At 35.3% G+C, this 26,653-nt stretch overlaps 3 protein-coding genes, 1 long non-coding RNA gene and 2 other non-coding genes across 15 annotated transcripts in view; 3 read left to right on the forward strand and 3 right to left on the reverse strand.

Annotated features, from left to right (window-relative positions):
- The window catches only part of LOC110828294 (uncharacterized), a 183,024-nt gene extending 179,568 nt beyond the window's left edge, over nt 1-3,456 (reverse strand). For 2 of the 3 annotated variants that reach the window (XM_022060877.2, XM_022060874.2), the window contains exon 1: nt 2,917-3,456. The gene's annotated coding sequence lies outside the window, so the exon portion shown is untranslated. The remainder of the gene's footprint in view (nt 1-2,916) is intronic. The other variant, XM_022060878.2, reaches the window with a different exon arrangement.
- LOC110828296 (netrin-3) overlaps nt 1-12,999 on the forward strand; it is a 171,018-nt gene extending 158,019 nt beyond the window's left edge. For 2 of the 4 annotated variants that reach the window (XM_022060882.2, XM_022060881.2), the window contains 2 exons: nt 5,159-5,333; nt 5,916-12,999. In XM_022060882.2, coding sequence (XP_021916574.1) covers nt 5,159-5,333; nt 5,916-6,057 — 317 coding nt within the window. In that variant the 3' untranslated portion in view covers nt 6,058-12,999. The remainder of the gene's footprint in view (nt 1-5,158; nt 5,334-5,915) is intronic. The other 2 variants (XM_022060883.2, XM_022060885.2) reach the window with 1 other exon arrangement.
- Nucleotides 11,075-14,229, reverse strand: LOC147873051 (uncharacterized). Its single transcript, XR_015536465.1, has 2 exons — nt 13,498-14,229; nt 11,075-12,601 (listed from the first exon to the last, which is right to left on the reverse strand). It is a non-coding gene; the product is annotated as an uncharacterized LOC147873051 (long non-coding RNA).
- Nucleotides 14,230-14,319: 90 nt separating this feature from the next.
- TRNAK-CUU (transfer RNA lysine (anticodon CUU)) lies at nt 14,320-14,392 on the forward strand. Its single transcript has one exon. It is a non-coding gene; the product is annotated as a tRNA-Lys (tRNA).
- Nucleotides 14,393-14,699: 307 nt separating this feature from the next.
- Nucleotides 14,700-14,771, forward strand: TRNAG-UCC (transfer RNA glycine (anticodon UCC)). Its single transcript has one exon. It is a non-coding gene; the product is annotated as a tRNA-Gly (tRNA).
- A 560-nt stretch (nt 14,772-15,331) lies between these two features.
- LOC110828293 (uncharacterized) lies at nt 15,332-26,230 on the reverse strand. 5 transcript variants are annotated; one of them, XM_022060866.2, is made up of 12 exons: nt 25,439-26,227; nt 23,929-24,131; nt 23,140-23,327; nt 22,711-22,908; nt 21,954-22,192; nt 21,585-21,771; nt 19,841-20,122; nt 19,196-19,330; nt 18,404-18,553; nt 17,882-18,004; nt 17,136-17,231; nt 15,332-16,591 (listed from the first exon to the last, which is right to left on the reverse strand). In XM_022060866.2, exons 1-12 carry the CDS (start codon nt 25,861-25,863, stop codon nt 16,478-16,480), a joined length of 2,340 nt encoding a protein of 779 aa, XP_021916558.2. In that variant the 5' UTR covers nt 25,864-26,227; the 3' UTR covers nt 15,332-16,477. The 5 variants fall into 5 exon arrangements, with proteins under 5 accessions (XP_021916558.2, XP_021916562.2, XP_021916563.2 ...); XM_022060870.2 differs by lacking the exon at nt 25,439-26,227 and adding an exon at nt 24,855-25,074; XM_022060871.2 differs by lacking the exon at nt 25,439-26,227 and adding an exon at nt 24,851-25,074.
- Nucleotides 26,231-26,653: the final 423 nt, after the last annotated feature.

Genomic DNA, 26,653 nt, shown 5'->3' on the forward strand with positions numbered 1-26,653 from the left:
ACACACGGTGCAATATCTCAGAAGACAGCCACCTCCACCTGTTGTCGTGTTCACAGGCGCATATTTATGTCTCTTCTAAACTTTTATTTGGAAACTTCTTCTTCTTCTTCGCGTTTTTAAATAATTCAAAATGTTCTTGTAGTAATAAGTTCAATTGAAATCCAGTTGTTTTAAAGATGATCTACAGAAACACCTGCCCTCTTTGCACCAGTATAAAAAAATTGCCAGAAAATAGCTTCTGAGGGACGAATAAAGTAACTTGAGCATTCTGATCGTTAGGAGCGTTTCCATTTCACCTTGCTTCTCTAGCACTGAGACGAGGAGCTGAATATCTCGCAGTAGACGAAGCTAGCAATTTGTCGTGGCAGCCAGAGAATGTTGTTATGCCGATATAAATTAACCCCTTGTCAAGTCGATGAGTGAATTCGGCGAAGAGGCAAGGCTCCCTCCCCCCCCCCCCCCCACGAGACGTTGGATGGCGGTTGCCGTTTCTCTCGCCTCGCAACAACCACGAACCACTCACATCGTTGTTTAGTGCCCCCCAGTAGCAATTTCATTTGTTTGTTCCAGAATCTCTGTGTTTCCTATGTCTTTTCTCACGTCCTTTGTCCCCAAGTATTCCCGCAGGGTTATCCCCTTGCATCAGACAGTTCATACCAATTTCCATATCCCCTCAACATCGTTTTTCTTCCTCATTTTCGGTTTTGTGGATGTGTCCTCTTCTTTTCCGCATTCATTCAATTTTCTTCCACGGTCATTCACATGCTGAGTGTCTGTGCAAGAACGATACGTGTTGTTTGAATACTTTTGGCTCATGGGCAGGCTTTCTGGTGTGTAGAGCTGAGTTCTGGACCGGAAGTTATGAATTCAATCCTTCCTTTCTAGTATAGGGCGTAACACTTTTGGATCAGAATGCGAAATTCAGAAGTAATGGAAGCCACGAAGGCTCATTCGTGACTTTTCCAGTAGACTGTCACATTACCTTGTAATTTTACCGAGCATATTTGTGTTACAGTAACGCTCTAAGAGATGTATTCCGCAGATACCAGGCATAAATTTCCGCCGAATTATGGGCTATCGTAGATTTCCTGTCTCTACAGACTACTGGGTTTGTGACCTCTGCCTGACTACAGCCGTCTTAAAAATGTTTACCTACCCAATATTCTTTGTCATCTGTTCACGTCACCCTCATACAAGATCTGCAATTAGAACAGCGTCGTTAAAAAACCAGGAATCGATCTGTAAATTTCGCTGAAGTTCACCTTTCGACCACTATTTCATGTTCTTTACGTACAGTGACAAAACTTTTGGAACTCAGAGTTCAAAACCAGGGCTCCGAACACGTTATTAACGACTTAAAAAAAATCCTCTCGTCCATAAGTTATTTTACGATCGTCGTCTGTCTGTATTGTCTCGCTCGTGGCGAATAGGAAAGCCAATTTCTGTACCCTGTCGAACATTATCTGTGCTTTGCAGATGCCAAACGTAACGAACATTGTTTTGAGACTGCAAACCTGGGAACTTCCATACAACATCGACAGCAAAAACATCCAACTCCATGCAACATGAGTCGAGTCCTGCTGTGGACCCCGTTCCTTAAACCGCCTTTGCATGACCTTGGTCCAGTAACTTCGAGATACATTTCAATAAGAATTCTATAAGCATAAAGTTATTTTACTATGAAAAAGCCAAAATGTCAGCATCATGGTAGATTTGTGAGCATAGCTAATAATATCTGCGAACACCCTGTCGATAAGCTACACTTACGAAACTCAAAGCCTCGTAAAATGCGTCTATTCTGGTCACTGCCTGCATGTTGAGTGTGGTCTGTTTGTTCACTTAGGCGTACAGTCGTTGTTACTATTTATCCACCCACGACAAGGTCTTCGGAGCAATCGATTTTTGGAGATTTTACAATCAAAATATTTAATTTTATTAACCTATCGTATTTACTATAGCCATCCCGATTTCGTCTATTCACTCTTTATAAAATACTAATTGATCAGGGGCTGATGAAACATTTAATTTCGCGTATGTTCAAATATTTTAACATCCTATTTCTCATACTCACTCTCAGAAAAACATTCACAAACGCGTAAAAATTACAACACTAAGGAGAAGCTCATACCAATTATTTTACTCAAGAGAATGAAAACTTTAAGAATAATTACGAAGATAAGTATCACGAAAATAAAATAAAAAGTAATACAAGAGGATGGCATTTTGTTCTCATACTACCATCTTCATCTACTCTCTACAGTTTACCTTACGTTCAACAGAGAACTAGGCGTTTCAAATTCCCACCTCAAAAAATAAACCAATACCAAGTCTTATTTGAGCCGGGAGCTGCCTTACACTTCGGCAAAGGCTCTTATCTTGGACGTCTGACGACACTCAGTCGTTTCATTCATTCTTGTGCATCACCCATTGTCCTTCCACTCTGTTACTCTAGCTAATCCTGGTTTGATGTCTCCGTTACTTTAACCGCCCGCCTGCAAATTATGTTTCCTTTCGTTATAAGCATTTCCGTATTTCCATTATGGGAATGTCTCTATAAAATATTCCAAGTATCGACGCTAATATTTCCTTATCGCCTGTTGCATACATTTATTTCTTCAGATCACTTCGAGTAAAAACTCTTTGATTTTGGTTTGTATATGGCAGTGATAAAACCTCCGAGACTGACAGAAATCTATTAACAAATACTTGACTGCTACTTGAGATTCCAGTGTCCCAAGACAAGACTTCTGTGCGTAAGATCAAACACGAAAATATTCTTCCATACAGTGGAACATTCCATCAATAATTACATCGAAAATGTTGCTTCTCTTTAGAATGATTTTATGTAAACATATTTTACTAATTACTCCCACACAAACATCTTCTAATAGTATTATTCAGTTGTATTATACTCACTTTTTCAGAACACTTCAGATGCCCACTGTAGTTCGGTTCACTTACACTTCCACACTTTAGTTTATTTACGTCAATAAATAAATTACGTCGTCACAAAGCACTGGGCGTTTAAAAGTACGTGGGGAAAGAATAATCCGCGAATATTCTGTCGTGACCTTCAATCCGGACGTCCAGCACCCGACTGCCTTCCGCTGTCCACTTTGTTACACTCTAAACTTTTGATATTGGACATAGAGTAAATGTCCCCGTCGAACTGTGCCTCTAAGCCCAAACCACCCCGTTTTCTTTTGAATGAACGCTTTCATTCCACAGAAACATCGTCACAAAATAAACAGTACGACCCATTACTGATCGTAGTAGCAAGTCTTTTAAGATTGTTTACAAATGTACCGCCCGTTTGACTGTTTCGTGTTTTTCAGTATCGTATTTATACGGTAGGAGTCATTAAGTAAGTTTTGGCACTTCATCTGCGTATTATTAATCAAGAGCATATACGAGTACATAAATAAAAAGTATATCAAACGCTCAACATTTAAGGAAGACCGGTTAACTTTGACTTTCAAGAAGAATGAGATGGGCGGGGCATGTAGCGCGCATGGATGGGACAAGAGGTGTGCACCGGGTATTGGTTGGGAAGCCTGAGGGGAAGAGATCGCTGGGGAGACCTAGACGTAGATGGGAGGATAATATCAGGCGGGATCTATGGGAGATAGGAGTTGAAGGAGACTGGATTTTCTTGTCATTATGTCGGCTATTGAAACCAGATAAACAGCTTTCATTGAATCCTAACCGTGACTGCTACAAAATCAGGCACATTTTTCAGGGAGACATTTTATTTGAGAGAGCGTTTACGATGATCAAAGCAAAGCAATGATAGGAGTTAAGGTTAGATTCTTTCTTGGGGGATGGGGGGGTTGCGCTTGACGTTTTATGCAGGTTTTAGTTAGCATATTCTGTCATAGAGGTCAGCAGTGCAAGCAACATCTCTGAACACAGATTGATGCCTACACTGAATAAACCTATAACAGTTATGTTGACGATTAATTTAGAAACTATACGATATGTTACTATAACAAGTCGACATGATGAAGACTGTAATCATAATCAAAAATATGCAAAATGCCCAAATAATTTTCGTGAAGGCTAAATAAAATAGTCCTCCAAATGCACGGTACATAGGTTAACCAATGAATAATTACGTTCTATGTATCTTCGAAATATGTTATGTATCATGCGTGTCAGGTGTCTAGTACATTTAATTATAATAAATTATCGAAAAAGTATTTACAATAAACAGAAAATGCAACTTACAATAGTGGCTCGGGATAGACACTGAAATCAAACGGAGGCAGGTGCAAGACGCCAGAAAAGAATTACTCTCCACCTCAGGTTATACTACACATGTTACAATCGAACTCGAAATAACTTTAGTCAATCGACTATAGGTTATTCGCTCTGCTGACGATACAAGGTACTACAATCGAACTCGAAATAACTTGAGTCAGTTAACAACACGTCAGTCATATCGAAACCGGATTCATCATAAATTGCTGGCAGAGAAAATCAATAAATATAACTTCTGAAATCATTTTAAGCTTTTACACCCTTCATGATGCTATGCACTGTCATATCCACCTCTAAACGACCATTTCATACTCCTATTACAATAAACATGTATGTTTCTAGCGGGTTTCATAGTTTCCATTTTCCTTGTCTACAGCATGCAACTATCAGGCCCAATTTCCTTTTAGCGCGTTTCATAATTGACATTACTGTCCTTACAGTAAACATCCAATGCAGGGGTTACCAATGCCTTGTTACTGCGATGCATGCAAATCACAGTACCAGACATTAAACGTAATACTGAATGTTAAATATCTTAGTAATACGTGATTTTATTAAAAAAATATTTAGTAATGTAAACCTGTTTGTAATTAGTAGAAATGTTAATAAACGGGTATGAAGATTCAATACATTGACCTAGACATAGATGGAAGTATAATCTCAGGCAGGATCTGTGGGAGATAGGAGTTGAAGGAGAATGGATTTTGTTGGCCCAGGACAGGTTCCGGTGGAGGGCTTTGGTTAATTCGGTGATGAACCTTCAGGTTCCATAGGCCATCTAGTTAGTTAACAGTATTAGGCAAATATATATAATAATGCTCATTATGCAGTAACTTCCTTCATTTCAGTACATGTTGTATGTTATCGATGCCTGATACATAATATTTCATGTTTGCAGCTATTCTAGGCAAGGTCTTGGAGCGCGAGACAGTAGAAGATTGGGTAAAGTTCTCAATGAGCATCCAGTCAGTATACAAACGAGCACGGGACTCAAGGCTGCGACGAGGAAACACGTACTTGTGGGTGCACATGAATGACTTAGCTTGCAAATGCCCCAAAGTAAAGACTAACAAGTAAGTTTCTGCTGATTAAATAAATAAATATATATCAAACTACTTTATATGTTATTACCACATCAATTTGAGACCACAAAAATCCTTCTATGGGTATAAAATTTATATGTTCCTAAATACATTTTTTATTTTGAAATAGCAAACACTAAATACACAGAACATCTTCTAATTTCAAGTTCAGTTGAAGTTATAACCCCATAAATCTGAAGCTTATACTTATTTCTGTCTATATCGAAGAAACATACCAGTACAAAAATAAAGTATTTTACATCTCATCTGTTCATTTACTCTAAAATTCATTCATTCTAAAAGTCTTAGATGTGAGGATAATAAAGAAGCTGGCATTCAAAAATAGGCTCTGAGGATGAAAACAGGATTTGTCTAGTTGAGGTTATGTTATAATCCAGTAGCAGGCTCTTGTGATAATGGTAATTAATCTGTATGTTCCATGTAAGAGCAAGGAATTTCTTGTTCATTTAAGTAATGTCTTGTTTCACCAAGGCCTGTGCTCCATTGTGTTATTTAAAGTGCCAAATTATATATTATATGAAAACATCACTTATATTATCATTTTTTTTGTAGGTTATATTTGATCTTAGGTAAAGAAAAGGAAGGGAATCACCCAGGACTGACAGCTAGTCGGCGTTCAATTGTCATTGAATGGAAAGATGAATGGCACAGGCGGATGCGTCGCTTCCAACATCGGTCACGCAAGTGCAAATAAATTGTTGCACTCTCAGAGAACATGTGAGGAGGACTTGAAGAGGATTATCGCGTAAAAGGCTGAAATGCCGCAAATAAGTAGCATGAAACCTTTGTAAAATTATCGGCTATCAGAGTCTATGCAAGGATCATGAAAATAACACAGTTTTTATAGACTTATGTTTACGTTGACATCACTGTCATTTTCGAGATTCTGGAGTTTCTTAAACTGTGTGGTGGAAGAGATTGTTGTTGGTAGATGAGAATGAAATGAAAATACTTTTTGAAACATAATAAAGTTATGAGTGTTGTATACCTTTCTCAAGAGGCTAAATAAGAAGATATGAGTATTGGTGATTGTGGTGGATGAAAGTTACCAGGACACGTTTCAAACAGGAGAAGAACAATGCATAGAACAGCCACAGTTGATGCGAGATTGTATTCGGTAGAAGCTTATAATACTGGTTAATAAAGCCTGAGTCAGTTGATTCCATGTCAAGCATTAGAAATAAGTGGGATTATTTATTTGGGTACTCTAACTATATTATACAAAGTCAGTATATTTTTTCTTAAAATAGTTTTATTAGTAATTTATTTTTCAAAATCTGGTTTCCAGGATGTTGGTATAGTTTCTTTGGTTTTGGCAGTGAAGGTTGCGTTAAACAGATGACATAGGCCACAGTCTGGAACTTGGCACAATATTTTTTGACATGTCCCAGTAATATTCTTGAGAGTTTTAAGATTTTAAAAATTGATCCAACCATGAAACAAATACACTACTAATCTGACTTTTCTCACCCACTCTGAATCAACTTCAACCTTAAAAAGATCACAAATATAATAAGGGTTAACACAAGATAAGTTGACTTCTGCTCTTGCAAATTCAATTCCATGCTTTTGTTTCTGATTAGTGTCATCACTGAAATATAATTTATAGGTCATTCATTTCAACAAAGACATACAAAGTAGCAAAGAGCTACATCTTCAAATATTTTGACCATTTACATATAATGACCCAAAATTGTGGTGCAGTGCTACTACCACTGCTTCAGATTCTGAAAGGCCTAAATCTTAATTGAGAGACCATATGTTATAACTAAAGTGTTTGATGTTTTCCTGTGGTCCTTCAGAAAAATGTCAAGGAAATATGCCATACCTGTTTCCACCCAAATCCTCCCTTTTCACAAATCAGAATCAAGCTGCATTTCTCAGTGCTTTTAAACCTTTTCAAATGGAGTTAATAAATTAAGAAATAATAAAATACATACACATGTTGCAAACTAGTGTTTCTTCCTCACCCTCTAGTATAGGGTACTTCCAGTCTTCCTGCTAATAAAAATGTAAACTTTTTAAACTTAAACTACAATATTTAAATCTAAATAAAACAGTGCAGTAATGAAACTTCTAGAAAAAACATAATTATCTTTGTGTTGCAGATTTTGCTTTTTAGAATAATGTATGGGCATTATGCAATTATAGCACAAAATCACATTTCTGAGCTAATAACAATTCAGCATGTAATAAAAACCACCAGTAAGGTTACATTATAAAGCAGTAGTAATTATTTATTGTTGAAAATTAGAAATTTTCAAAATGTAAAATCCATTGTTAGTTGGTTCAAGGCTAAAGTCACATGCTATTAAATGTGGGAGGCAGACAAAAACAGATTTTGATTTCAACTAAAGTGTGTATGTGTGCGCATGCACTTATGTGCATGTAAGCAAATTCCATCTACCTCAATACTAGATAATTTATTCATTTAAAATTAAGTAATAAAGATCTGTCAATTACTATGGTTTGAAGTGTTGAATGATGAATATCAGGGTGACACATAACTTGTAACTAAGCTGTAGAATGGATAAATTTCTCTGTCTCTCTCATGAACAAATTTAACATTTGTAGGTGTAAAGGAAATAAATATTTATTTACATTTATTTTAAAACATTTATAACAGCATTATCTTTTCCACACCAAAACTGGGAACAGTAACAAAAAATAAATTTCCGTATAATGAACTGCCTATAAAGTAATTACGATCACTTCTTTAGCAAGTGGAATTTAATTCTCCTTCATTAAAACTCAAATACTGGAGGAACACTGACAATGTACCACCAATGTTTAAATAATTTTACTTGATTTCAGTACCCATTTTAATAAGCAGTACAATTACTAAAATACTTAATGGGATGATGTAATCTGGATCCCAACAAGTGATAGGTTATGTCAACTTTCTTGTAGTAATCCCACTCCCAATTTTTCCTGACTCACAAATCATAGTCATCTCACCATCCTTCATTTAATGATTTGCAGTTTATATAGCATCATTGAAAAACTTTAAAAAGACACAAACATACAGAGTCATACAATATCAGAAACAATGGAAATTTTATTTAATTTCTTTTCTTCAAATATTCCCTTCATCATTTTGGTTTCAGATCAAGTATACTGTTAGTCCAAAGTAATAAACTATGCTTTGGTAATGGGCTTCAATACAAAACTTCACAAAGAGTTTAAGGACTTGAAAACTGAAAGACTGGCAGGAAAACAGACAAACATGAACAGCTGGTGTTTCAGATGCAGAATGTGTATGCATGTACACACATGGGATCTAAAGACTATGAACCAAAATAAAATATCAGTTTTATCCTTCCACTGCCATGTAAAATAAAGTTTTACAATTTGCCACATAAAAAATTGACAGTATTTTCTGAACATTCCTGACATTTAGGGAACTGGAGGTTATGAGCCCATCACATTTTGCCTAAATTAGTTATGCTACATTTCTTCAGTTTGTGGATGCAAATCCCAATCTAAACTAAAGTAAACTGTTACTCCATAAAAAAGTGGCTTCATACAATTACATGTATGTGTTGTCAAGTACCAGTATAAGGCAGCTTGTTGTAGTCTGCAGAGTGTGGCATATTTATTTATCAACCTTTAATTGGTCTTTGCAAGAAAAAGGTTATACTAAATTTAATGCCCATGATAATGTAATAAGGGCCTATTCAGTCAACTTTACTCAACCAAAGTAAACTAATTAACCCCAAAATTATAAGTCACATAACTCAAAAGTTAAGTTCAACTATTAATACCTCCCTTTAAATTGCATTAGATCCCACTACCTTAATGAACTGTGTGACATTGTATTGGGTGAATGATCAGAAAATAAAAATGTGCTTAGGAAAAGTATGTAATGAATTGAATGAAGAATTATTAATTTTACATCCTGCATTGAACCTATGTTTCTAAATTGAACACAGTATCAGACATTTCTTGGTAATTGAAAGTTCCGTGAATTTAATTTCTAACAAACTGTATGAATGTGTGGATGGTTTTGTAATGTGAATGAGATTGAATGAGTGTAGTAGCCTGTATCATCTGTCTGAACTTTTCATGTGCAAAGAGCAGACCTGTATATTTAATGCAATCCAATTTGAAATATAGAAGTTAACTGTGTAATGGTTGTGATGAAGTATTATATAGCTTAAGAATTAAGACAACATAAAAAAAGCTGAATGTTCATGTTGCTCCAAATGGAATGTAAGGGATGCTCTTGTCTCCTTTACTTGTTCTCTTTCCAAAATAAGAGCCTAAGAAAGCAAATACTAATATCTTGCTATGGAATAAGATCTACAGGTTGTAAAAACATTTGTGCAATGTTCCATAGAAGAAAGTAACACAAAGGCATGTTCTATCTCAAAAAATATTAAAACTGCATCCATAGTCTTCTATAGCTGCCATGGATTGGGTCATCAGGCCTATTCTAAAACCAAGAATTCTTTAGACATTTGATAATGTCTCTTGTATGGGGTATCAACCTACTGTGAGGCTTCTATGTACACATGACAATATAACACAGAGAAACATACAGATACATGAATCAAATGGGATTTGAACTTGTGGTCTCAATGTTCAAGCAGTTAGATATCATGTATGTCTCACACCATGCTGCTTCTGTGATCTGGATATTCATTTTACTATATCACCAGATATTCACATATTGTGTGAAACTTTGAGAGACATTGTTCTCAACTGCTTCATATTATAAAACAATTTTTTTTTTAAATCTCAGACAGAGGACTGGCTATTGTGGATATCTACTCTGTCTAGACATTCATATCACCCTTACATTTTGACACTACATAACCTCTGCAAGTAATAGGCAGATGAAATTACATGGGCACTGTTGTTACAAACTGAGTTTATGGAATACATAAAAACATAAAACTTCTGTATTTTCTTGGAAAGAGAACACTAATTTGTTGTACAATTAAGCTAAATTTTTAAGCTAAAGCTGTCTACATTTATAAAAAAACAGCCAATTATTCAAGAATTAACTCAGCATGTTGCTAAACCTGTCCATGGGAAATGACTTTGTATAAACAACTATTGTAATCCCCGATCTTGGTACACAGCACATATAGTGAAGAACTTGCAAGTCATGAAAGAAATTACCTGCATTCTAAGCAGAGATTGTGGGTTCAATTATCTGCCTAGATAATAAAGCATTCATTCAATCCATAATACTCAGTATGGACTAAGTATCTGTTTTCTGTTACTATGTAAATATTATTCTTTTAACTTTACATTTCACATTGTCATGTACTTTTTTCTTATATTCATTTTTTATTCATCATGCCATCATATACTAATTTACATTTTGAGGACAAAGTTGACTGTATACTTGTAACTGTGGTAATACTAATTTAAACCGTTCAAGCCTCACCCAAAAATTCGAAAGTACAAAGGTGAGGTAGGTCATAAAGATTCCCAAGATACAACTGAATATGTCGCTTTTCTATTGTAGCATGCAAGAATGTATGTGTGAGCATAATATACAGTATTAACATAACATTCTCTCTTCAAAAAATGTCTGAATAATGAGTTCTGCGCCCGAACTCCAAGCAAGTTCCTAAACTGCTACTGCGTTGCCATAATATTAAGTAATGTCACTGTTTTAGATATAGAGCTATTGGTATCTTTTAAAACTTGAAAGCTTGGGTTTTAATTAGGGCTATTATAATTAATCAATTAATTGGTCTGGTTAATCATTTTTTTAATTGACAAGTATATTATTTTGTCAAAATCAACAAGATGGACAACTTACCGCATTCATTGAAACAATTTAAAAAGAAAAATTAATCTAAAATTATTACATGCTGTATACCTGCTGACATTTCCATGCTATAGAGAAGTTGCTTGTTACCAGCTGTAAAGAATTTAAACATTTTAGCCTGAAAATTTGTCATGAGTCACTAACTTCATTTATCAGTGTCTTTTGCATAATAATAAATTGTTCCCATATTTGTGTGACAAAATTATTTTGCAGGATTAATTTACCAATTAATTGATGAATGATTAGCAGTTAATCAGTTAAAAATATTGACTGACAGCCCTAATTTAATATTTAAAGTAAAGTTAAAATTCCTTCATCATTAACCAAGAGAATATATGTGATGTTTCAATGTACTTACTATGTGATTTATAATACTAGGAAAGTCAATGTAAGATTTTTAATCTTTTCTGTGAGTTGATGCATATGTATGTGTAATATACTAAATGTATAGATCCAGGTGTTCCCTTTCAAACAGATCAATGTCATTCTTCTTTAAGTACATATCATAAATTTATTGAAGAAACTATAAAATTATGGTAATTAACCAATAATTTATTTGTCTTCAATTTATGTAAAATATTGGAACACTAATCTAGTGTAATAGGAAAATTCAAACTTACAAGGAAGATTTGAGGTTTCTCATGGTGGTGGGTCTGAAGATGGTTGTCTTCTGGATTATGGTGCTGTGTAGTCTGGTAGACTAACATTTCAGAGGTCTTTCCTGCCTCCATCATCAGAGTGATGAGTAATCTGCATGCATGGAAACAATTTGAGTTATAAGAGACTGATAGTCAAGAGAGAACTTTGGCATGACCAGTGGGGACTGAAGTCAGAACATGAGACAGACAACAAGTAAGAGAGGCACAAGAAAGCAGCCCCTATTAAGGCCCAGCAGGTGGATCACCAAACATACAGTAGGCAGGTGAATGTTATGAGGAACACAGAGAGTGGTTAGGGCCAGACAGTGTCCTGAAAAGTACATTATAGTGGCCTAGTATCCCAGACAGGATTGGCAATGTGGTATCAGAAGCTTCCTATGTCCTTTGAGAAAGTGGATGAGTGGCTCATCCTTCTTCTTCCTATTGGTTCCTGGGCCATCATCCGATTCTGATTCCAGTCCCCACTGGTCAGGCCAACACTCTACCTTGACTGTCAGTCTCCTATAACTCAAACCATTTCCACACCCACTTACTCATTGACTTGATGATGGAAGCATCAAGGACCTCTGAAACATTTGGAAAACTTCTACCACACTACATGGTGCTACAACCCATAAGAATGCCTTCTTCTTATAAGGAAGACTTTTTAAGAACATAAAACTGTATGTATACCAGTTTATACATACCTGTGTGCATTCCACATACAACTGAAATGTTATATCAAGATCATTACAGGTGAATAAATATCTTCTTCCATCATAAGCCATGGGGTTCATCTCTAGCTTCCAATTCTATTGAATTAACACAATACACTGTCACTAATAATGTCATAATTTCAGAGTTTACCAACTATGCTAATACTGCAGAAATACAACTGAAGGCTGATCAGTGTTTTATAATTATTGTATATGTGGCACTAATTAGTGTTATTAGTCTCCCCTGTATTTAGATTCATGGCTAAGTCAAATAATGTATTAACAATGTCCATTTCAATCCATGCTATGAGGACGTGTGTTGTAGCAATATTCATTAACAGTGCATCATGCCCAACATAGTATGTTATCTTTTAATTTATTTTGTGTTATTTCTGCAAAGGAACAAACACAAACAGAGTACTGTAATTTATTTGTAAAATCTATGTAGGATAAAATAATTGTATCAGATCTGTATAATATAAAAATAATGTGAATTTCTTCACACATTTCTTTTAAAAATGAAAGTAAGGAAAAGTACAACCCATTCCTCACCTTCAGAATGATTATGGTATGCTATTAATATACTTTATTTAATGTCAAGGCATTAGAAGTAGACCAGTGATCTTCTTGTAGCATGATTCAATCTTACATAGGATTGATGTTGCTAGTTCCCACACTTCTGATGAACTATGATTCCACCACCCTGAACCACCTTTTATACAATAGTCCTATATAATGATGGAGATAAATACTGCCAGAAGGCTGTGGATCATTGTGACTCCAGAGATGCCACTATACCAATATTACACACAAAAAAACTGTGTACAAGGAATAACTCAAATCCAGGTGAAACAATGCACTCACAAAACTGTTCACCAGCCAGTTACTTAGTAAATTCCAATTAAAATTAATTTAGTTCATCATGAACAACACTTGGTACAGAATCTTGTCTTCTTTCCAAACTACAAAAGATTAAAACCTACAATACTTACTTAATCCATTGTTCTGGTTGGATGCAAAATTCATGTTAAGAACCTGGCATGCACATGATTCCACATGCAAACACATAACCTAATAGAACATAGTTTTGGAGCATGTTTTTCCCAGAACTGTGACCTGGATGCTCTAGTTGGAAACAGAAACCAAATTTGTTTAGATCAGCTGTTTTTGAATGGCCAAACCACTGCCACACTGGATATAATGATGAAGTCCATGAATTTGAGTATATACTGGTCAGTGATATGGAGAAGAGAAGCTAAAGAAATCAAAGATATCTGAAATAAAGTGCTATGGAAGATCTGGAATGAAGAAACAGAAAGGCAAAGAAAATTACATGACATGATTTTACTGCATTCTATACTATATTCATATAGAAGAGCATATGTAGTCGATGTGTAGACTGTAGATACAAATACTTAACCCCTGCCATCTTTTGAAAATAATTTAAACTCTTATTTACACTTTATATAAAACCTGTGCACAAGCCCCTGTCATCTTTTAGGAAGAGTTGAAACTATATTAGCTCTTCTGGAAGCAGCATTTATGGTTGATGTGAGAATCCTGTGCCATCTTTTGAGAATAATTCAAACTATTACATTTTATATAAACTTGAGCATAAGCCTCTACCATATTTTGGTAATAGTTAGAACTATAGTACCTCCATATTATTAGCAATAGCTCAGTTTCAACTAATCCAAAAATGTTTTCACAGGCTTACGTATTCACTTATACATTAATATTGCTGTAACGGCTTAATATTATGATAATGTACTAAATTTTCTTAATATAGTGTCAATACAAACATATCTTTCATGGCCCGGCTAGCTCAGTCGGTAGAGCATGAGACTCTTAATCTCAGGGTCGTGGGTTCGAGCCCCACGTTGGGCGTAATTTTTTTTTATGCTTAATGCATTATTATTGTCATGTGCTTTCTATTCAATCTTACATAACAACCCAAGGATGCGTATCTTTCATCACAGCAGTGTCCTTGGATCACATATTTGCAGCAACAAGATTAATTTTGCTACTATTGTTGTATTTCCCTTTGTTGCCTATTGGTGTCATTGGTCATGATTTGGTGGGAAAAACACCTTGTAATTTTAAAGAACGCCTTTTCAAACACGAGACAATTTATTACCTTTACAAAATTCGTTTTTAAATATCAACCAGTAGCTTAGCGTTCATTAGTAAGTGTGCGATGGTGGTGTAATGGTGAGCATAGTTGCCTTCCAAGCAGTTGATCCGGGTTCGATTCCCGGCCATCGCACTTTTTTTTTTTTTTTTAATCTGGTATATGATATGCACTTATGTGGACAAATGCATACAAGAGACAACCAAAGGTTGATGACAAAAAGTTTTCTGTGCATAATTTGCCACACTAAGGCTTGAAGAGTATGGATGCCATTTTATTTGCACACTAAGCGTTAGTGACCCTCACTGACTTCATGTATTAGTCAAAACTAGCCATATTTTGAAACTATTACACCATGACGAATGGTTTCTTTCATGTTACCAAGTCCTTTTTGTAAACTGCGATTTTGAGGTATTATACTTATTGTGTATACACAAATTCAAATCTTGGTTGAAGCTATCATAAATTCAAGAAATTGCTGCTTCTGTGTCAGGAGACATCCAGTAATTTAATTTTGAACACAATTGTGACAGCACATCAAATTAGCATACAAGTTTATAAGAACAAAACTTTAATGTGTATAAGAACCAAAGACAAACATAAAAAATTGAACACAAGGTACTATAACTTCCAAGAATTCATTATGAGAAAGTAGAACAATAAACAAAATTGTTTAATTAGAAACATCAACAAACTGAAATGACAAAATATTTTAATTATATGATAATCTACAAGTTTTTATAACATTTTTCCCATATTGTGACACCAGTGAACTCATGTAAACAACAATCTGTAATTTACACACTGAGAAACCTTTCGCTATAAATAGATAAACTTCAAAGAACACATCATTCTCAAATAAACTTTCAGTGTTAAACTACACAAAGAAAAGTAATTATACACTGGTGTGTAATAGCTATGAATTGGTATTCATATTATATACACTTTATTAAAGAACAATTAGATCAAGAAAGCAACTCATATTAGAAGGTAATAAATAACCAATCATGAATTAAGTTTAAATCTGGTCTTATTCCAAAACTTGACATTTACACCATGTTGTACAAAATATATCCATGTCTTGTACCACAAAAAGAAAATATTTATGGTTAGCAAGACATTACAGCACCCACAGTGGTTTAGAAATGTCCAGTTCTTGAGCCTACGTCTTCAACTAGAGGTGACTAAACGAACATTTCAGAAACATGGACATTACTATCAGGAAATAGTAAATTCACAGTGTATTTCTGAACTGAATACCATTACTGCTGAAGATAAATGAGAGATGCTTCAACAAATTAAAGAACTGCAAGACTCACTATATTAAAATAGGAGTAGTCAGCCTGGAAGGGAATAAATCTAATCTGCAAGTTCACATTCCCTCTTTAAATCCCAGAGCTGTTTAGCCAAACTTCATATTTTGTATCAGGACAGCAGCTTTCTCATTGCTGGGCTGAGAGAATGCTCTAATATAAAGTAAAATGTTCACCTGGGATTCAAGCGATTTGTTGTTTCATCGCAGTTCAACAATGCCAAATATAAGAGGCCTGACTTAAAATTTCTGGAACAAAAACAAATAAAATGAAATCCTTTACCAATCACAGTTTTCCTACTATAGATTTTAAGTATCTGTGCTTTTCAATTTGTATTTGGCATTCCTAACCATAAATCCTTAAAAATGTGGCAAAGTTGAAATATTTGGGCTCAACAGTAACAAATAAAATTTACATTTATGACAAAGTTAAAAGCAGATTAAATTCAAGAAATGCTTGCTACTATTCACTCCCATCCCCTTGTCACCACTATTAGTCTTCTCTGCTTGCTTATGAATTACATTTGTCTTATTCCGTCTGGAGTTTTGTTTTGATTGTGGGTTGAGATCTGGATTTAAAAAACTTGTTGCGTGGAACTTCCTTGAAGAGGTGCGGTTTGTCAGGAGGTTGTGATAGCTGTTTCTGCAACGATACAAAGGACGTTTTGTGTTTCTTTGTCCAACATTTCAAAAAAGAAACCTTATTTACTCTAAAGAAACTTTAGTACTGGTAAATCACCATTAAATACATGCTTATCAGACAGTCATAACAGGCCACATATACTCTTAGATTCAAGCTCATCATGCCAAAGTAGGAGAAGAATGACATAATACTATGGAATGCTTAGAGAAATTGGTTCAAGTTATGTATGTTCTGAGATTTGGACTTCCAGTAAAAGACTTTTGCCCACTGACAAAAACAAAATCAGATTAAAATTAGCTAACACAATGACATGCCTTTAATTAGATATCATAAGAAATGTTATTATCATAATTCATTTAACTTGGAAAACCTGTACTAAAAGCTTTTTAAAATTGGCTTATATCAGAAACATCACAATGGGATCCTACAGTTCACTATAATAGAGAATTTATATGGACAACAGGCCATGTATTAAACAGATAAAATTCTTAGCTGATACAAATCATAAAACTATCTTACAGTCATATGTGCAAGAGATCTTAACCTTCTGTGCATATAATGTGCAATCATCATTTGATGCAGGTCTTTTCTGCATATTCATTGATGTCACATGTGGTTTGGAAAATATGGGTACATCCAACTGTAAACATCACATATAAAAACATTATTCAACAGGTCTAGTGAGTAATTATTCCTTGCACTAACCCCTCCCCCTTTCCAAAACAAAAAACCTCCATATTTAATCACAACAAAGTCATAGCTTAACTTCATAACATTAACTTATTTACCAAGTAACAAAAAATATAAATTCAGAGGTATGTACAGTTAGACATCTGCTTCTCACCATGTAAGTACAGATTAAAACTCTGATCAGTTTATGTGGCATTAACAGCTGACAAAGTGGATCATATCCTACATGGATCAGAGGAGATTTGCTCTCCATCCATTGTAGGTTCACTTGACAACATTCATTCAATGAAGCTTCATATTCATCTCTCACACCTAATCAGACAGCACATTTATCAGAATCCTTAGTCTGGTGTTCACCTCTGACTTCACACTTGGCTATCCTCAGACTGAAGAATATTTATGCACAACAATGACAGCTGACAGAGAGAGGGCTTTCAGCTTAATGTTAGCTCTGATTCAAAGTGGGTGCTAGGCGTTCTTTACATTCACAAATCTCCACTTTATCTCAGAGGTCTCTATATCGAACATGTCACAGGATGTCAGAAGAATCCTATAAGACACTGCAAGGACTCACATGAGTCCAACATTAGGCGTGCTTACCAGACTAGAGTCACTGCCACTGCTCAATCCAAAAAACTGAACTTGTTTGTTTTTGACAACTGATTCAGCTACTGGTGACTTCAATATGCCTCGCATTAACTGCTGATTACCTAATGAAGGGATCTGAAACGCAAATTACTGAGTTCAGATCATTTTTCAAAGACTTCAAATCAGTAACACCTCGAAAGGCACTATGGGGTTAAGTCTTCAATAGGCATACTGCAAGTCCTCAGCCCAAGTATAGCCAGAAAATTTCAAGGAAAGGAAAAACAAGATATAATCATAGTGTTTAATTTTTAAATTTATTTGTACAAAATTCAATTGTTTTCAGTTTCTAAAATATAAGACCTTGATTTCTAGACTATGTATGTTCTGTAAACCTGGCTCAGTCAGTACAGTGTCTAGGCTATAAGCTGTAAGAAAGAAGATTAATTCCCAATAAGACAGCATTTTTCTCTTTGTCACAATGTTTAAACCAGCCCTGGGGCTCATACAGATCCCTAACTAAATTACATGACTTACTTGCTCTGACTGCGGAAGTATCAAACTAACAGGTGTGCTGGCTGCCTGTGGTTGGTTGTCTGCTTTCTTTTTGGACAACTTCCCCTCAAGCTGGTTCAGTGTGTCCTCTAGGGTCTTCAACTCACCTTTCACCTTAGCTGCAATTCTATCCTACAGGGCATACACAATATGGAAGTCCTAATATGTGCATCAATCATCATAAAATGTACCAGCATTATTAAATTCTTTGAATGAGACTGACAACTTGACCATTTATTTGAATGTATGCATTTCTCCCATGTCAGCCTTCTTGATTTGATCACCTAATAATATTAATCAGTCCCGCGCCGTAGCCGCGCGGTCTGAGGCATCATGCTTCAGACCGGCGATACGGAATGCGCGCTGGTTCGAGTCTCGGGGGAGAAGAAATTTTCTCATGAGCTTTCGACCAGTATATGGGACCAGTGCCAACTCAGCATCGTGAGGAAATTGGGGAGCTACAATGAGTAGCGTAATCCGGTCAGGAAAGCTAGCAATGGCTGGGGGTTCATCGTGCTGACCACACGTCACCCTATATCTGGTTGGATGATCATTCACCTCTGCTTAGGCATGTGAACGTGAGGCCAGCAGTCAAGCTAGTCAGCTTAGGCTCTCTGGAGCTGTTAAGCCACGGATTTAATTTAATAATATTAATTAGGCATACAGAAACTCTGTCATTATTATCTTTCTCAGAAAAATATTATAAAGAATATCCAGAAACATCACATGAAGGTTGGCACAACTGCTGTACAAGAAGTGGCTGGAACTTATCACCTTTTCTGCAGAAGCTCTTTCCACCTGCTTGGTGAGACTGAGAAACTCATTCTTACAGGCTGTCAGAGCAGTTTCCTTCATCTCAATATGCTGCACATAGCTCTGTCTGCTCTCGTTCACCAGTATCATAGTTTCCTGCAATCAGTAACTAAGGTCAGTTATGGAATGACTAACACCATGGGGCCTGCATGTAATTTGAGGAAGTCCATTTTTTTTTGTAATGTTAACTACGCTATATTTTCTGTCAGCATGTCAACACAACTTTATTAATATGTGAATATAATTATCCTTTGGCTCTTCAATGATAACATGCCATTATCAGGTCAAAAACATGTTTTTAGTCATATATTTACAAAAATATAAGCCTACTCTTGTTATTTCTTTTACAAGTTTCTTTAATGGACAAATGTCCAACATGGTATGCAAGTCATGCTCTCAAATTTTTTGTAACAAACAGCATCTATAACACTAACAAACTCTGTATGCAGTATCACAAGTCATTAAATTTCAAATAATACAAAGTCAGGAAACAGCAAAGAATGAACATTATTTGCCTCCCACCCCCAACATTTCTAGAACAAAATTCTGGTGCGTCCTGACAGAGAAAATAAAAGATGTTTTAATTATAACTAACTTTGAACACACCTGTACCATACAATCATAGTTGGCATTACTATTGTGGAGTCGATTCAGAGCATTCTTTAGCTCTTCGTCTGTCTCAGTTTTGTCCTTGGTGACATGCTGGATAAATTCCTCATGCATTTTGTTGTGATCAGCCAGGGAGCTCCTCAGTTCCTGAAGAGATATCTCCACAGCCTTCAGTTCCTTTACTACCATCTCTTTCTGCTCAGTCTCTTCTTTTGCTAGCACCTGCAGTTCCTCAGTTCTGCTTCTGGTACTGGCAATATCTTCCCTCAACACTTCACACTACAGGTAAAAATTCCACATTTACTATATCACAGATTACACTGTATTTGTAGAGTTCCTAGAAAAAAGTGTTCTTAACTTAAACACCAGGAGTAACAAAAAACAAGTTATACCAGAGGATATTAAATTTGGCTAGTGTTTCAGACAAAAAATATAATTAAATTTGTGATCAATGACAGAACATTGGATGAATTAAAATTTCTCTTCTATCAAAAAGGGTTTGCTAAGAAAATAAGTACTAAGAAGTACACCTCATTTAATTTTCAAAACCTTAGATAAACTAATTAAATAAACACAGCAAAATCACAAGTATTGTATTTACTCGTGTACCCTTTGCACACTTTTTTTGAAAATAATTTACCCATAAAATGAGATGCATGGCTTACAAGAGTATGACTCATTGCGTACCTAATTCTATGTCTCTACCTGCTCCTTGTCCTTTAAAAGCAGGGTTGACCATTACCTGCTTCAGCTACTATTTGAAAAATGAGTTCAATGTGTATGAGATTATGGTCTTTCACAGCAAGTGAAAAATTGAAGATAGTTCGAGTGGCTGAGTAAATCGGAAATCGAGCTGCCAGGAGAAGGTTCAAGAGATTGGAGGAATAAGAAGGACCTTCTAATGGAGACTACAAGTAATCAAAGAGCCTTCAGAGGATCAAAACCAAAGTTTGAGGTAATTGAAGAGGAACTAGTGAGCTTTATTTGCGAGAAGCGGCAGTTTGAATATGCTGTATCAATAGAAATGTGCTGGATGAAAGCGCTGGAAATAGCTAGGGCCAAGCATATAACAAATTTTAAGGCAAGTCTAGGGTGGCTGGTGAGATATTTTTCCCATAAGAAGATGGACCCAGATCACACAAAGGCTACCAGATGCATATGAAGAAAAAGTTACAAACTTTTTAAATTTTTTTTACTTCCTCGAAAAATGGGGTGCGTGGCTTACATGAGTTAAATAAGATATCAGAATGTAATGATATCATATTATTGTATTATATTTTTGTAATAATGAGACAAGAATTGACAAATTTTGTGGAATATCTATCAAAGATGTGAGAACACTAGTGCTCTAGCACAGACAATGTTTGATGACGAGTGAAATCATACATAAAGTTAAGGACATACCAAGAAATCCAACCAAGTCTGAAGCCTTGTGTAACATTTTGCAGTAGATCAGTCTTTATTGTGAGAGACTGTTAACTCTTTGCTCAAAACCTAAGCTGGAAGATGTCCCTTATTGGCTGTCTGAAACTGCTTATTTAATCCTGAACATGTGTAATTGTGTAGTGCTATTTCAGTCCACACAGTAATTTTTCCATGTGAACAAATGATTAAGCCAGTCTCTTTATGTCCACAACCAAAGTTTTCTATTGCCAAAGCCTCAGAAATGAGTCCTCCTATAATAGTCCTCAAATAACCATTTGTGCTGGCTGTAATCCTGTATTATATAATTAGCATGCACCTCCTGCTCCATGCTGCTGTTGGAAACTCTGATCTCCTCCAAGCTACATAGCAGCTCACTAGCTGTCTGCTCTTCTCTCTGTAGCTCTGAATCCATATCACATGATTTCTTCTTCTCTGATTCAATCCCTTCTTCCATATCCATTATCTTTGACTTGTACTCAGAGGTAAGGGAGTCCTGCTCCAACCTGCAACACATTAAGGTTCATGATGATGCTGAACTGACAACAGTCCAGTCACTGTCTTAGCATAACATTTCAAACTGTGATTCAAAAGAGAAAAGAATCCTTACGTGCTCTCAATACATTTTCTTGGAGTTGATACATAATATATATACATACATACATGCATGAATACACAATACACATACTGTTTTGCCTGTAGTTGTTCCTGCAGACTGTTTATTTCCTCTTTTTTATTTTCACAGGATTCTTGAAGTTCACAAAGGATTCCTTTCATGTCCTTCAGTTCAAGCTCATATTGCTCAAGCTGGCTTATGAGCTCTGCTTTGAGATTCCCTTTCCTCTCCAGTATACAGTTGAGTTCATGGTTCTCCACTTCCAGAGCCAATGCTCTGGCCTTTGCCTGTCCCAACTCTTCGGAAACAATCTTAAAAGATGACAAAGGACATTATACTTTTTTAATTTTCTATGATCAGTAATAACAACATGGTGAGCATATGAATTTGTGTGAAGGGAGTAACACTGGTGCAACTACGCAATGTCCTGAAACTAAACAGTACCAGATCCTTGAAAAGATGCAATTTGTATTAAATATTTTTTTATGTAACAGCAATACGATGGTCATACATAAATTCTCATTTTACCTTGAGTCTGATTTTGAGAGCTAATAACATTTAAACTAAGAAAATTAAATTTTTCCTGAAGATAGATCACAGCTATAAATTATGTATGATATTGTTATGAGTCTATAAGTACTAATATGGCAATGCTTTAAAATTCTGAGGTTATATTCAAAGCACTTGTAATAAATTCATCCCAAAATGATGCTGTTGATAATTCAATTAAATTCATTTCATTTATTGAAGCCCTTGACAAAATAAAAAAAAACAATAACAGGCAAGCATGAAAAGAAGGCATGATATAAGGCGCATAATACATTTTTACCTGTTTTCTTTCTTCTGCCTTTCCAATTACTTGTTGTAGATGCAACACACTATTCTTTCCCAAATCCTTGTCATTGGTCACATCCTGCAGTGAAGTCTCCAACTTTGTGATGTAACTCCTCTGTCCCTCTGTAACTGCTGTTAGCTCTACATTCATCTGCTGAATTCTACTCACCTTCTCATTAACATCCTGTAGCTCCTACACAAAAATAAGTATTATCTTTATCATCTTTATGTCACTACTTAAACACAGTCCAGTTTTACATGGGGTAAAGTCTGGCTGGCAGCACTGTAGTACAAGGGTTTAAAGTTCAAATTGACTTTTCCAATATAATAAAGGTTACATATAAAATTTCAGTACAGTACAGCTATGCCTACTTTAATAATCCTAAATTTTTTAAACATTTTAATGCCTGGAACCATCAGATACCTGTTCAATTTTAGACACTAAATTCTCCTTCTTGGCAGTTTTCTGTCTAATCCTATCACTCAGTACCACATTTTGCTGTTGTAACGCAATCAATTTGGCCACTACTTCGTCAATCTTCTGATCCATTTCCATTCTCACTTTCTCTGCTAATACCTTGTCCTTCCTTCTCATTTCAATTTTTTCCAGTGCTGTGAACAGATACACAAATTTCAGTAATGTGTAATAGTGCTACTTTAAAAAAAAAACAAAGAAAGAATAATACATTCCACTTAGGCCTGGATATATTCCTTAGTATTTTCTTTTTAATATTTGCAACTGATATTAGTCTCTTGGGGTGAATACCGTCTTCAATAACACTACAAAGTGGCAGACATAATAAATGCTTTATAACAGTATCTTAATATTTCAATTTTGGAAACCAGTAAACATGTTAACAGTTTTTAAGCTAAATAATTATCATTTCCTAAACAGATTCAAATCAATATGACCCACCACTGTATTTGTTAGTGCTGTTCTCATGAATTTAACTTGTTAACAAACTTTGATGGCTGCAAGATGCTCATACATTTCAGTAGCATTAACTACTTTTACAACAGTGCAAAATTAACCAAAGTATAAATACGTTACTTGTTGGGCAAAAGATATACTACAGCTATATTGAAGTTCTGTGATGTACTTGAAATATTTATTTTGACTTAATTTAATTTATTTGAAGTAGACAAAATCAATCAGTATCTCAGTGGTTAAAATAGGAAAATAAAGAGAACAGTATTTGTGTGCACTGCCCACCATGATGTCTCCAGAGCTCCTCCTTGTTCCTTGATTCATCTTTCTGCATCTTATAGAGCTCATCATCAGCCTTCAGCTGCTGCCTAATGTGATCATAATACTGCACAATGCATTCTTTAGCTTGCACACATTTCTCAAGTGTGACAGCTGTAGAGATGCAATGTTGCTGCAGATCAGCACATACATCTTGTATCAGAGCCCCTCTGAAACATACAGAAATGATTCACCTCATATTTATTATTTAAGCTTTCAAATAACTTTGAATATTCTCAGACGTACAGTCTGGCTTAGCTTGAAGTTTGTACACCACTTTATTTGTTACTAATGAGACCAGTGAATAATGCTTTAGAAATATTTAAGTTCATGCATTACTTTCTGCCATGCAATATATATAAAACACCCATGACAGGTTAATGTATGGACAGTCTGTCTTGTATTTCAGAGGAAATTTTAATTTCATACCTTTGTAGGAAAATTAGTTTCATCCATAATAGTCCTATTAATGAAAGTTTTATTGAAAAGTAAAAATAACTTCATTTTATGGAACAAAATAATTATTGGCACTAGATGGAGGTGAATAGTCAAGCTTCTTGATCTGGCAGCTTTAACCCTGGTGAAAGAGTTACTGACATCTAATGAATAAGAGGGCTGGGAACCCAAGGGTGTCTTAACATGATGACAAAGACAGGCGCCCCTACCCCTGCTGGGAATCATAACCAGTCACTACACTCAGTTACCCCAGCTCATGTATAAACTTCAAACAAATACTACCGTGGGTAAAACATATATTACAAAAAAAGAAATCAACATATTGCAAATGTGCAGTAAACATGTGAGTATTTGGTACCAGTTCATTATAAATTGAACATGTTTTAGGCCTAAAGATTGAGGTAGTATGTTTCACCAAAACATTGGTATATACCTACAAGTCCAAACAGTGTTACTACCCAGAAGATCAACAACAGCAGACAGGCAGACAACAGCTCATCAGTTATCTTGAAAACATAACCTCAACGATTTTGTCATTGACATGTTAGGGCTTTCAACAACACATAAAATTTGGTACAAAATTTCTAAAAAAAATATTTAATACACAAAAAATAAAGGGGTGCTTTGCTTCAATGATTTATGAGTTGGCACCAAATTAATATTTCGCGCCGTCGCCATATTGTTATTTACGTTTTCCGACAAAACCATGCCAACCTTATTCAACCATCAATTAAATTTTAATTAAACTGCAAGACAATAAGTCGACTCGTGTAAGGTTATCTGATAAGAGGGTGGCACCGTCGAAAGTTTAGTTTAACCAACGTTTCTGCAGACAATGCAGTTGCCGTCTTCAAAGTGAATATGCAGTGAGTCGAGTTCTGTAAGCCTTTAAGTAACGTCAATTTATTTTACCTGTTAAGAGGGAGGGTGGGCAATAAAATAGTAATAAAAAATCAGTTCAAACAGTAGCATAAGGCTGCACGGACAAAAGCACTGTCAATTGTAGAGTATGAAATCTTACTGAGCCTCCAATTCCTGTAAATTCCTTTGTGAAATCTGTAACTCCAGGCCCATCGCTTCATTCCTATGCTTGGCTTCGGAAACATTCTTCTCTCTTGATTCCTGAACTTCGAGAAATTTTTGGATTTGTTTCTTCTGTTCTTCAGTTGACACAGTCAAATTCTTCAACTCTGCAGCGGTTTTCACACTGCATGTCCAAATGTTGGACCTCAGATTCTCCAGCAGTCCATTTTCATTGTGAAATTGGTCACTTCCACTTTCTTGTGCTTGTAAAATCGATGCGTACTGTGCAGAGATATGGCTTTTGCTTCCTGATGTGTGTTGAATGCCTTGGTTATTTACAAAATTTTCAGCATTTCGAAAAATTCTTTGTCCCTGCTGATAAACAGGCTGAACTTGATGTGTGTTATCATTTTCTCGCTGCATAGTGCAGTTGTTTATACTTACGTACAAATGTATAAAATGGGGTAAACTGGTGTTTTATTGTGCAAAAGAATTAGGAATACTGAAAATACACTTCGCACACTGATTTTTTCTTATCACGATTGTAATTTTGCACATGGATCGTCAACTATTTGCAGTAACAGTATGTCGTATTTTAATGCTTCGACGTATTCTAAGGTTAAAAATAAAATTAGACTTTACAGAGATGTGTTAAAACGCCAAGTGAATATACCGTCTTCTTCAGTAAAAATGAAAGGACTGTAAGTTTATTAATCTATTTCACACAACGCGCACTCTACCAGAAAAGTAAGAGACATTACCCATAATTCCTGTCATTGAACTACGAGAAGAAATGGAATGCGCTTTCACTGTTTGTAAATAACACGTTACCAACACTACACAAAATTTTATGACAAGATGGGGGGAGAGAAATAATTAACATAATATTAAAAATAATCTGTGTATGTAATCCATAAAATCACTTGAATTTTACAACACAGACATCAAAATTGTTATACAGTTATAGAAACTATTCGATTAAAACACAGTCTGATGCAATTAATTAATATTACTTAAAGGTCTTCATTTGAGAGGACAGGTTTCAGAAATTATATTTCCATCATCAGGTCAAAGAAATAAATATTTTTTAAGATCCTCTAAGTTGCAATCTTAATTAGTTAAAAACTAAAAAATACATAAAATTTTTAAGAATTTTTTAACATAAGTCAAAAATGATTCATCCTTGATTAGATAAACTTATATTGCAGTATTA

The sequence above is a fragment of the Zootermopsis nevadensis genome, unplaced genomic scaffold (assembly GCF_977971745.1).
Source record: "Zootermopsis nevadensis isolate Lab colony 2312 unplaced genomic scaffold, Znev_1.0 Znev_ptg000022l, whole genome shotgun sequence".
In the NCBI taxonomy this organism is placed as follows: Eukaryota; Metazoa; Arthropoda; class Insecta; order Blattodea; family Termopsidae; genus Zootermopsis; species Zootermopsis nevadensis.